This window comes from Mustela erminea, chromosome 20 (assembly GCF_009829155.1).
Source record: "Mustela erminea isolate mMusErm1 chromosome 20, mMusErm1.Pri, whole genome shotgun sequence".
In the NCBI taxonomy this organism is placed as follows: domain Eukaryota; kingdom Metazoa; phylum Chordata; class Mammalia; order Carnivora; family Mustelidae; genus Mustela; species Mustela erminea.
In genome coordinates this window covers 6171413-6183942 of record NC_045633.1, presented here as the reverse complement: position 1 = coordinate 6183942, position 12530 = coordinate 6171413, and the positions used below count along the sequence as shown (strand labels likewise).

General features: G+C 46.7%; 1 protein-coding gene across 3 annotated transcripts in view; it reads right to left on the bottom strand.

Moving 5' to 3' along the window:
* PRKCB (protein kinase C beta) overlaps positions 1-12530 on the bottom strand; it is a 324117-nt gene that overhangs the window by 24021 nt on the left and 287566 nt on the right. For 2 of the 3 annotated variants that reach the window (XM_032326949.1, XM_032326948.1), the window contains exons 14-16: positions 6030-6110; positions 5633-5740; positions 655-795 (exon numbers count right to left, since the gene is read on the bottom strand). In XM_032326949.1, the coding sequence (XP_032182840.1) occupies positions 655-795; positions 5633-5740; positions 6030-6110 (330 nt within the window). Of the gene's footprint in view, positions 1-654; positions 796-5632; positions 5741-6029; positions 6111-6549; positions 6676-12530 lie in introns of those variants that run through there. The other variant, XM_032326950.1, reaches the window with a different exon arrangement.

Below are 12530 nucleotides of genomic sequence, written 5' to 3'. Positions count from 1 at the left end.
ACGAGGACTCCCGCTGAGTCTTCGGGGAAGGGAAACCCTCCCGGGCGCACACGACTGGGAAGGAGGCTTTTCCTCCTGTCCTCAAAGCCGGGTCGGCGCTCAGAGCCTCCGAGAGGTCTAGGAGCAGCCGCCGGGCTTTTGCTTCCCTCTGTTTTGCCTCAGGTGGGAGCTGGCCGGTGGGGCCGTCGGATTCACCGACTCAGACCCGTGAACGTTTCGGGATTACATTTAAATCCCGCGGAGGTAAACAACATGACCTTTTCAATGTCAGGATGAGGAGGAAAAAGCGACACCGTCGAACCAAGGAAAGCACAAGGGCAAAACGAGACTCGGCGTCCCTGTCCGAAACTGGATCTGAACTCTGCTGGCCCAAGGACCCTCTCCAAAAAAAAAAAAAACCATCGGCGAAGACAATTAACCATAACTGAACCGATCACACAGAAGCCTGGGGGCCACCGGCCGTCCTGCCTTCTGAGAGGCCGGGCTGCGCGGATGGAGAGCTCCGGGTTGGTACCCGGTGACGGCGTGCCTCACCTTACACACATGCTCGGGTGGAAGCATCCATGTCTCAGAGCGCCGCGGGCGCACGCGCCGGGAGAGGACAGCGCGCGTCCTGTGTGTGCATCCAAGAGCCCGGGAGGACGGTTTACTTACGGCTTTCGGCTTGTACGGGGGCTGGATCTCCTTGCGTTCCAGTTTCTCCCAATCAATATACCGGAAAAACGCGTGCTCCTTGATGTCGCGTTCACCCTCGGGTCCGCACCCCAGGCGCTTGCCGGGGTGTTTGGTCATCAGCTTCAAGAGAAGAGAAAGGCTGAATTTAATGAACTTCGGGGGAGGATGCATAAGCCGCCCAGAGGGGATGACTCCCGGGAATTAGGGAGGAGGGCGCCACGAGAGTCTCCATTCTTATTGCTCGCTTTTGCTCCCAGACAATAATTTTCCAGGGAGGTCTTTGGTTTTTGTTTTTTGTTTGTTTGTTTGTTTTTATTTTTTTTAAAGATTTTATTTATTTATTTGACAGAGATCACAAGTAGGCAGAGAGGCAGGCAGAGAGAGGGGGAAGCAGGCTCCCTGCTGAGCAGAGAGCCCGATGCGGGGGCTCAATCCCAGGACCTTGAGATCATGACCTGAGCCGAAGGCAGAGGCTTTAACCCACTAAACCACCCAGGCGCCCCATCAGTGAGGTCTTTGTAATCGGAGGACCCAACAACACTGCTGCTTTTCCCAAAGCAAGATGGCTTATGGTTAATCGAACCTGAGCCTCAATGTGGTCCTGAACTTTAAGTTAGAAATGTCACCAGATGCATTCTTGTTGAAGAATGAGTTTTACGCAATTACTGGGGCATTTAATGAGAACAGTTTCAATATCTTCAAATTCCCCCACCTCCCACCCCGGGGAAGCTGGAGTGTGACCAAGGCAAAGGCCACATTCATTCTGATAATATTTGCATTTCTCAGTAAAGCACTTGTGAAAAGGACAAAACAGAAGAAAAAAAAATATTAGTCGAATGGGCCCAAGTTTCAAGTAATTACTTTCTGAAAGCTCATTAAACAGTCAAAACCTAGCCCAGCTCATTTTGCTTGTATCACACATTACACAAAACTCCGCTGAGGTTTCTTTGGTGTTCCATTTAAATTACTTAATTATCAAAACCCTCCATCTTTGGGTCTCTGAGCCGGTGCTAAATAACAAGACGGATAGAGGCTCCAAGATGAAACCAGACAGACCTCCTCTCGTCAATGAATCCAAAGCAGCATGAAAATCTCTCTGATCTCGAGACTCGAGCAAATGCACCAAGAGCAAAGAGGCGTTGTGATTTAAAAAACTAACAAACGAGCAAACAAAAAACAAAACCCAAAACCAACAAGAAGGCCTCAAAGAGGAAAAACAAGCAACTGGACCATACGAGACCAAGAAGCTTCCCAGAGCTGACCAGACACCATGATGCCGGAGACCTCAGACTGTGCCCAGGATTTGTGGATCATGGCAAGGAGGAACACTGTAAGGATTCCTGCTTCCAGGTAACTTGTCATCGGAAACTACCCCCCTATACACACACAAACACACATATTCTCCATATACACTTTACACGCCAGGCGGAAAATCACTAGGCACTTCTATCCTGAGGTGTTGCGCACGATCTTACCAAATTCTCACAATAACTCAACGAGGTGGACATATTATTTTTCCAATTCCAATGACAAGGCAATTGGCACTCCGAGATAGGAAACAGCTAGCAAGGACATGGAGAGACAGGGAGTGGGACTCGATCTCATGTCTGCCCACTCCCGAACTTGGGTTTTTAACGAGAGAGCCCTTCTGAGGTGGGCTCCCCGGGGATATCTGTGGCTTGGCTCGGTCCGGAAGGGTTTATAGAAGGCAAGCACATTGGACCAAGCCCTGACATTTGTGTAGGATTAGGATAGGAGGAAAGAAAGGGCTACGAGGTTCCGGTTAGCACTACCACCAACATTAGGGCATCACTGGATGCCCTGTGTGTACGGAGCGCTCCCTATGCGCCTAGGCTCTGCGCTCGAGGCTTCCTCGGCAGTCTTCTTCCATCTTTATTTTCATTTTACAACTATTGTCCTCATTTCCCAGATAAGAAACTGCGTCCAGAGAGGAAGTCATTTGCCCAGGGGCACACAGCTAAGTAGCAGACCGAGCTTTGAAGCAGATCTGCCCGATCCAGAGCTCTCGCTGCTCTGTGCCGTGCGGCCTGCTTGTTTTCATGCTAACGTGCGGCCAACCGGGGCTTCTGTCTGCTTTAGGTTTGTTCAAAGTGGGAGTGGCAATCTAAGCAAAGTCATACTAATTTTTTTTTTTTTTCTGGTAGCAAATACGTTCTTTAATGGGATGGATATATAAAGGACCTTTCAATCAGAACGGAACGGGCTTCAAAAGCCTAGCTCCATTTCCGTGCAAAGGTGAGGATGCCAAGTGAAGAAAAGCCACGGCAAAGTCACCCGGCACTCCTAACGCGAGTCTCTGCCCAGCTACCGCGCTCGGAGCTGATGCGCCCGCAGCCATGCAGACAGCTGGATTTAATCACTGTTCCATCTCTGATCACCCAGCGCATTCCCTGGGGCCCGCTGCTCGGGAGGCCGCATTTGCCGTTGGCTTGCGCAACCCTTCTTCTTTGGAGCCTCAGCCTTGAAGAAAGAGCCCACACTGGACTCAGCCTGCTCAACTCAGAAAGGTCCTCGAACCCACGGGGAAGAAAGTCACACCAGTTAATCCTGAAGGTTATGGGTCCTAAATTAATAGAAATCTGCTCTACCAGGGAAACCGCTAATTGGAGCTGAAGCTGAATGCAACTGACCTGGAAAATCCTCTCGCCGCCATGACCCACTTAGATCCCTCAGCTGTCCGGGCAGGACAGAGTGGGGAGGGGGAAGGTCTTGAGCACATATTAATTAAGCACCTACTATGCGCCGATACCACACAAGGAACTTTCTGTTACCTGATTTAATGCTCTCAAAAACCTCTGTTCCATGAGTAGTAGTATTCCATTCTTAGAGATAAAGAAACAGAAGCCCAGAGGTGCAAAATAGGACCACACACCAAGGAAGCAGAAGTGTCGAGATGTGCAGAGGGTCTCGATCTCCCAAACCCCCACTTAAAAAATTCCTATTGTAGGGAGCGCCTGGGTGGCTCAGTGGGTTAAGCCTCTGCCTTCGGCTCGGGTCATGATCCCAGGGTCCTGGGATCAAGCCCCACGTCGGGCTCTCTGCTCAGCGGGGAGCCTGCTTCCCCCTCCCTCTCTGCCTGCCTCTCTGCCTACTTGTGATCTCTCTCCCTCTCTCTGTCAAATAAATAAATAAAATCTTTAAAAAAATAAAAATAAAAAATAAAAAATTCCTATTGCTGTGTAAGCATACTTAAAGGCCAAGAGAGGCCTGGCAGGTAACATAGCAGTACACAGTATTAGTAATAACAATCACAATGGCCCATGCTCTGTTGTAAGAACCAGGCTCTGTTGTAAGGGGTTCACTTGCATTGACTCATTCAATCCGTACTATCACTAGCCTCGGTCCACAGACAAGGTTGAGGGACTTACCTACAACTATAGGGTTAGGATTTGAGCCCAGATGGAACCAGGCCAGATGGAGAGTTCTGCAAACTGGAGAGGGCATGCCCTATCTAAAGGGTACATAGGCTTCCCACCCAGCTGGCTGATGCTTTCTTTGTAGGAATGACAGACCAGCACGGTGAGATCAGATTTTTCAAGAGAAACTGGAAAGTTAATGTTTATGGGAAATGCCCTGCTCTTGAAACGCTGGCCATTATTAAACAAACTAAAAGCTCAGTGTATGACCTCCACCCACTCTTCCTCCTCCACAAGACTATGTCTGGGGGGGGTTCTGCACTGACCTTACACTGGGCTAGTGATTCACCAGGAGTGAGGATCCAGGTGGTGTTGATGAGGTGCTCTAGATGGAGACGTTGGCCCAGCTTTTACAAACTGCTTGAATAGTCCAGCTTTTCTGCACCTAGCCTAGCTCACGGGGCATCTGACTCGGGCCAGGAAGAGTAAGGCTGGATTGGGCAGTGGGAAACCTACAAATACCCCGAGGATCTAGGACCAGCAGCCCTGGTTTCTTCAGACGCACAGGTGGGAACCCACTGGGAAGGCATGGCCACGCCCTAACCTTGAGAATGCACCTGTGCCCCCCAACTGCGGGGGAGACTGAATACTTCATAAAGGCAGCCTCCGAGGGCCATATTCTCTGTGGCTCTCCTAGCACTGCCTGCTCACCTGCATCAGAGCTGAAATGCTACCACATCTGGATAACCGGTTTAAAGGGAGTGGTTTTTAAGCCACCCAGGGACTTCTGCAAAATACTGATGTCCAGACCATCTCCAGGGTGAGCCTGAGGTTTTGTACGATCTGAAGAAGTACTTCAGTTCATTGTGATGGCACGAAAGGTGAGGACAACTGATCTCTAGGGACTCAGCCAGGTCACTGTGAGCACTTCGTGGCCCAGGGGCAGGTGCATAACAAAGCAATCCTCACTGGCAAACACAGGCTCTGCCTTGTCTGCAACTACTGCCATGTACAAAATGCATGTGATTTTCAGCCATTTGTTGCGGGGGTGGAGGGGGAGACTAGGGGTTCTGAAGGCACTACCCTTGGGTCAGCTTATCCAGAGAATCCCTTAAACTCAGTCTTTTGTGATATTCTCATAGGACAGAAGTTACATGCTGTTCTTATTAGCCACACACATAAGCCGCAGAGAAGGGCAAGGTTGTCAGATGGGCACTGCCGACCTCTCGTACCCTTTCCCATGGGTTCCAGCTCTTTGGCAAGGTCTCTGCGTTTCCTATCTCATTCATCCAATATGCATGCCCCTGTGCGGGCTAGCGCCTGGAGCCCAGCCAGCGGCAAGATACAGCTGCCGGCAGACCTCTCCAGTGCTTGTGCGCAGACTGGAAAAAAGCTCCTTTTGCTCCAGGAGGTAGCAGGTGCACGCCAGGCTCACAGGCAGGCAAGTGGGGGGAGGGGCAGAGTTCAGTCTCCCTCTCCCCACCCCCACCCTCCCCCAGGTGAGGTGTCCTCGGGCAGGGCACAGCCCGCCTTCTCCGCATGCGGTGGTCCTGGCCGCAAGCTTTCAGGGGCTCACTCACCCCTTTGCAGATGGCCACAGCTTCCTTGGACATGGACTTGGGGTAAGCCACGTTGTGTTCCATGATGGACTGGAAGAGCTCATCCTCGTCCTCGCCTTCGAAGGGTGCCTGCGGGACAGAGGACAGTGACGGAGGACAAGGATCCTGCCTAAAACCCGCCCCATTGGCCCCGAACCACCGGGCCCTTTTCCCTGCAAAAAGGTTCACCTTTCACTCAGAAGCTTCCAGGGAAACGATTAGGAAACACGTTCTAAAGACTTGGGTAACCCCAAGGCCGTGGAAGTCACAGGGCTTCCAACCTAGACGCCGGTATCAAGCGGACACCCTTCTTCTAGAGAAACCACGCAGATGGGGGTAGGGGAGGACTTTTCCTGCAAATCCCTTAAAATTCAATTACCTGCCCAGCCAACATTTCATACAGCAGGACTCCGAAGGCCCACCAATCCACAGACTTCCCGTAGGGCTGGTAGGCAATGATCTGGAAAACAGAAGCCATTCCATCAGGGAGGCGGGCAGGTTCTCGCCAAGGCTGGAGCCCGAACGCACCCTCCTTTTAGTAAGCGCGGAGCATCCTGGGTCTGGGAGGAGGAGGGGGAGCTCTTCCTTGGCCTGCCATCTGCCTACTGTGGAGGATTAAATCAACTGTTACAGTCCCAGATGTGGGCCACTGTCAAAAAGAGTGACTAAGGGGGCGCCTGGGTGCCTCAGTGGGTTAGAGCCTCTGCCTTCGGCTCGGGTCATGATCCCAGGGTCCTGGGATCGAGCCCCACATCGGGCTCTCTGCTCAGTGGGGAGCCTGCTTCCCTTCCTCTCTCTCTGCCTGCTTCTCTGCCTGCTTGTGATCTCTGTCAGGTAAATAAATAAAATCTTAAAAAAAAAAAAAAGAAAAGAGTGACTAAGGAGCCCAGTGTCCTTGGGAAGATGGATCACCTTTACTGGGGGGCCTGCAGGTGCGGGGAAAACACCTGTGGATGCCGCACCACCTTTCCAAAGCACTTAGCACGGGGTGTTCTTGTTAATTTCCATATGGTGAGTGTGGCATCCTTAAGAAGGAAAACCGTCTTTGTTTCTTGGGACAAAAGTAATAACCTTCACATGACCACAGGAATGCGCTTCACACTGCTGAACTGTATACTTCGGGAAGGTGAGGACGGTAAATCTTATTTTTTTTTTTAAAGATTTTATTTATTTGTCAGAGAGAGAGAGTACAGGCAGGCAGAGTGGCAGGCAGAGGCAGAGGGGGAAGCAGGCTCCCTGCGGAGCAAGGAGCCCGATGTGGGACTCGATCCCAGGACGCTGGGATCATGACCTGAGCCGAAGGCAGCAGCTTAACCGACTGAGCCACCCAGGCATCCCGGCAAATCTTATTTTTATTCTTTTTACCACAATTAAAGAATCTTAAGTTAAAAAGTTGTAATAGTACCCGTACTGTTTCACTATGTATTTGAAAATACCAATAAGCAATGAATAAATAAATAGACAAGCTAAGAGAACACAACTAAAATTACCTATAATCATTCATCAAGAGAAAAATGATGATAGCTCTTTCGGTCTATTTCCTCTTAGAGTCTTTTTTATTAATATATAGTAAAGTGCTCACATGCATGTGTTTTACATGAACACAAACACGTTAATATGTAGAATTTTAATAAAGTAACCCATTCTGGCCTCTGCCCGGCATTCCATCGGGTGGATATACCAAAATCTACTTTGCCAGTTCCCAACTGATCAGGTTTCTTCTGATGCTCCGACACAGAATCTTCTAACTGGGTATATGGACATTTGACCAATTATTTCCTTCGGAAAAATTCCTCAAAATAACATTAGTGGATCAAATGGGAGTTTTTAAACATTTTTTAAATTTTTTAAAAAAAATTTTTTTTAATTTAAGAACTTTTTAAAAATCTGTAGTCTTTAGAAGTTATTTTTATTTTTCATCAGGATAGATGTTCTTCGCTTTAATCCCCATCACGTCTTTCACTCAACCCCCCCATCTGTTTGTGCTCTATAATTAAGAGCCTGTTTCTTGCTTTGTCACCCCTTTTTCCGCCTTTGCTCCTTTGTTTTGTTCCTTCAGTTCCACATACGTGTGAGATCATATGATAATTGTCTTTCTCTGACTTATTTCGCTTAGCGTTATCCTCTCTAGCTCCATCCATGTCATTGCAAAGGGCAAGATTTCATTCTTTTTCTGGCTGAATCACATCCCAGAGAGAGAGAGAGAGAGAGAGCGAGCGAGCGCACAAAAGCTCACGTCTTGTTGATCTATTCATCTACTGATGGACACTTGGGCTATGTCCTTTGTCTGCCTATTTTATTTTTTTTAAAAATATTTTATTTATTTATTTATTTGACAGAGAGACACACAATGAGAGAGGGAACACAGGCAGGGGGAGTGGGAGAGCAAGAAGCAGGCTTCCCCCAGGGCAGGGAGCCCGATGCGGGGACTCGATCCCAGGACCCTGGGATCATGACCTGAGCCGAAGGCAGACGCTTAACGACAGAGCCACCCAGGCGCCCCTGTCTGGCTATTTTAAATAATGTTGCAATAAACACAGAAGTACGTGTATCCCTTTGAATTAGTGTTTTGGTATCTTTGGGGTAAATATCCATTAGTGCAATGACTGCATCATAGGTAGTTCTATTTTTAAGTTTTTGGTGACCCTCCATACTGCTTACCCCAGTGGCTGCACCCATCTGCACGCCCACCAACAGGGGAAGAGGGTTCCCCTTTCTCCACATCCTCGCCAGCACCTGTTGCTTCTTGTGTCATTGATTTTAGCCGTTCTGACAGGTGTGAGGTGGCATCTCACCATGGTTTTGAGTTGTATTTCTCTGATGCTGAGCGATGCTGAGGACCTTTTCATGGGTCTGTTAGCCATCTGGATGTCTTCTTTGCAAAGAGGTCTGCTCACATCCTCCGCAATGGTGTATATGGTTTTAAGGTTTTCCATATTTATTACCAAATTGCCAGAGCACGGCAAAGTCTAGAATAGCCACGTGGCCATTCTTCTTTCAAGTCAACTGTGTCGAGGGGTTTAAAAGGTGATCTGTAGCAACGCTTCCCGGAAGAGACGAGAGGGTCAGACCACCCCGACTTTGAATCCTGACTGCTATTTTGACTTGTGTGACCCTGGGGCAGGTTATGTAACTTCTTGATGTCTCAGTTTCCTCCCTGACAAAAGGAATTTTATAATATCCATGTCATAGGGTTTTCTGAGGATGAAAGAGAAATGTGTGCTTCTCACACATTATGTCCTCAAAATGTTATCTGTAACTAAAAGGTTCTCTCGTTCAGTGGTTGTTTTACTCAACGAATGCGTCCGAGCAAACTCGGCTATAAAACGAATGTCCGTTTGTTGAACTCCGTCTGCTTCCACCCTAACGTCAGAAACACCCTCTGAGGAGAATTAAACCGTAAGAGACCGAAGGGACGCTTTCTGTGAGAACACTTATTGAAAGTGTTTCCACACCTTTAAAGTACTTCCTGTCTTATTTGATCCTCATGACAACCTTACAAGATAATCCTTTTACAAAGGAAAATAGAGCCCAGGAGGTGAAAGAAATTGCCAGAAGGTGAGGTGGTTAGTTAACAGCAAAGCCAGGGGGAAAGCTGGACCCCTGCGTATTTCTTCCATCATGGGGCTGTCCGAGGGAGCGGCTTCCCCAGGAACAAAACTCCACGTGTCTAGTGCATCGAAACCCCCAGGAATTCTGGAAAATCACAGCTATGGGGTCCTCCCCACAGAGACGCGGATTCAGCTGATATTGGCTAATGCCTGGGCAGCCTACAGTTTAAAAGCACCCCTGGTGACAGTGAACCAGAGATTACTGAACTCATGGCAGATCAAGGAATTGTCTGATGCCCTAACTACTTAACAAAATGGTAATAAACTGAGGTAGGACCTGTCGGGGAAACACCACTGCCTTCTAATATGAGCGTTCCCTGCTTTTTGAAAGTCTGCCTTCTACTACATAGCTTTTATGAAAGACTATATTAGGACCCATTTGCGTTAACCAAAGGAAATCTGGAGAGGACTTTTCCTTTTTAGATAAAGGCAAAAAAGTGAAAATAGAGTTCTGCGTTTGGTTTGCAGGGAGTCCCTAAGGAGGCCCCGAGAGTGGCACCACTAAGCTCCTTCCCAGGGAACAACACCCAGTATCGAGCGGCCATAGCTCTGAGTGGTGTCAGCATCTGTGTTTGATTTCAATTTATTTTATGCATCCGCTAGCCAGATGTGTCCTCGGGTATCAGAAAAGCCCAAGAGATTATTTCTTGGGTCTGAAAACACTAAATATATATATATTTTTCCTGTATAAAACTGCTTCTTCAGGGGCGCCTGGGTGGCTCAGCTGGTTAAGCCTCTGCCTTCGGCTCAGGTCATGATCCCAGGGTCCTGGGGTCGAGCCTCCTGTCGGGCTCTCTGCTTGGCAGGGAGCCTGCTTCCCTTCCTCTCTCTGCCTACTTGTGATCTCTCTCTATCTCTCTGTCAAACAAATAAGATCCTAGAAAACAAAACAAAAACAAAACTGCTTCTTCGCTTCATACCGTTTTGGCTTACAAAAGTTTTCACAGGAATGCTCTATGGTCGATAGTACGGGAAATCTATAAAGGATTTTTTTTAAAAGATCACTTTTAATTAGTCAAGTAATACATAAATATGTTTACCTTGTGAAAAATGCACACAACAAACAGATTGGGCTAAATTTCTCTTTACCATGCTCTTACCCTCAGAAATAACCACTGTTATCAAATCAGTCTGGAATCTTCCAGATTTTCTATGCTTTTACATGTATTTCTCCACACTCACAGGAAACATATAGCAGTGTTCTATGCATTGTCATTGTTTCCATATATGGTATCCTATTGTATTGAATAGTTTGTACCTTGAATCCCCCCCCCACACACACACCCAGGTTTATGGAGAAAAAGTCGACACACATCACTCTACAAGTTTAAGGAATATAGCAAGATGGTATGATTTACATATATTGTGAAAATGATTAAAATCAGTTCAACTAACATCCACTTTCTCATATAGATACAATAAAAAGAAAAAAAGGAAAAAAAGAAAAAAGTTTTCTCCCTTGTGATGAGAACTCAGTATTTATTCTCTTAACATTCTTATATATCACAGAGCAGTGTTCGCTATAGGCATCATGTTGGACATTATATCCTTACCCCTTATTTCTCTTACAACTAGAAGTTTGTACCTCTTGACCCCCCTCCCACAACCCCCTCCTCATCTTCCACCTAGGGAACCACAAGTCTGATCTCTTTCTCTCTGAGTTTGGTTTTCTATTTTCTTTTTTCAGGATTCTACATGTAAATGAGATCATACAGTATTTATCTTTCTCTGACTTAGCATAATGCCTTCAAGGTCCATCTGTTTTCTATGGCTGAATTATAGTCCATTGTGTATATACACCACAACTTCTTTATCCATTCATCCGTTCATGGGCACTTAGGTTGTTTCCATGTCTTATAAATAATGCTACAATAAACACGGGAGCGCTGACATCTTTTTGAATTAGTGTGTGTGGTTTTTTCCCCCCCTTTGGATATAGTCCCAAAAGTGGAATCACTGGGTCATAGGGTAGCTCTATTTTGAATTTTTTTTTAATTTTTATTTTTTGAAGATCCTCCACACTGTTTTCCAGAGCGGCTGCACCAATTAACAGTCCCACCAACAATCACAAGTTTGTCTCTTTCCCACGCCCTCGCCAGTACACGTTATCTTTTGTCTTTTTGACAATGGCCATCCTAACAGGTGTCAGGGGATCATCTCATTGTGGTTTTCATTTGCATTTCCCTAATGATGAGTGATGCTGAGCATCTCTTCCTGTACCTGTTGGGCTTTTGTATTTATTTATTTATTTATTTATAATTTTTTTTTTTTTAAGAGAAATGTCTATTTGGGTCCTTTGTTCATTTTTTAACTGGGGTATTTGTTCTGTTTTGTTTGCTGTTGAGTTGTATGAGTTCTTTACATAGTTCGGATATCAACGCCTTACCAGATACATGGTTTACAAGTGCTTTTTCCCATTCCATAGGTTCTTCTCTGACTTTGTTGGTGATTTCCTTTGGTGTGCAGAAGGTTTTTACTTTGATGTGGTCATACTTGTTTTGATTTTGTTGCTTATGCTTCAGGTGTTATATCCTAAATATCATGACCAAGACCCACATTGAGGAGTTTGCTCTTTGTTTTCTTCTAGGAGTTTCACGGTTTCAGGTCTTACATTTAGGTCATTAGTCCCGCTTTGAGTTAATTGTTGAGTGGTGTAGGATACATCCAGTCTGGTCTCATTCTTTTGCATATGAATAGCCAAATATCTCAGCACCGTTTATTAAAGAGACTGTCTTCTCCATTGAGTATTCTTGGCTTCCTTGTCAAACATTAGTTGGCCACATATGCTTAGGTTTTGTTCTGTGTGTGTGTGTGTGTGTTTTAAGATTTTATTTATTTATTTGAAAGACAGAGATCACAAATAGGCAGAGAGGCAGGCAGAGAGAGGGTGGGGGAAGCAGACCCCTTGCTGAGCCGAGAGCCCAACGCAGGTCTTGATCCCAGGACCCCAGGACTCCGACTTGAGCCGAAGGCAGAGGCTTTAACCCACTGAGCCGCCCAGGTGCCCCTAGGGTTCTTGATTCTGTTCTGTTCGTCTACTTAACCTGTTTTTAGGCCAATACCATATTGTTTAATGACTATAACTTTATAGTATAGCTTCAAATCAATAGTATAATGCCTCCTGCTTTGTTCTTTTTCTTTTTTTTTTATCATTTTTTTTTCTTTCCTTTTCTTTTCAGAGAGCAAGATAGAATGCACATGAGTGGGGAAGAAGGTGGGGCAGAGGGAGAGGGAGAGAGAGAATCTTAAGCAGGCTCCTGAGGAGCCTG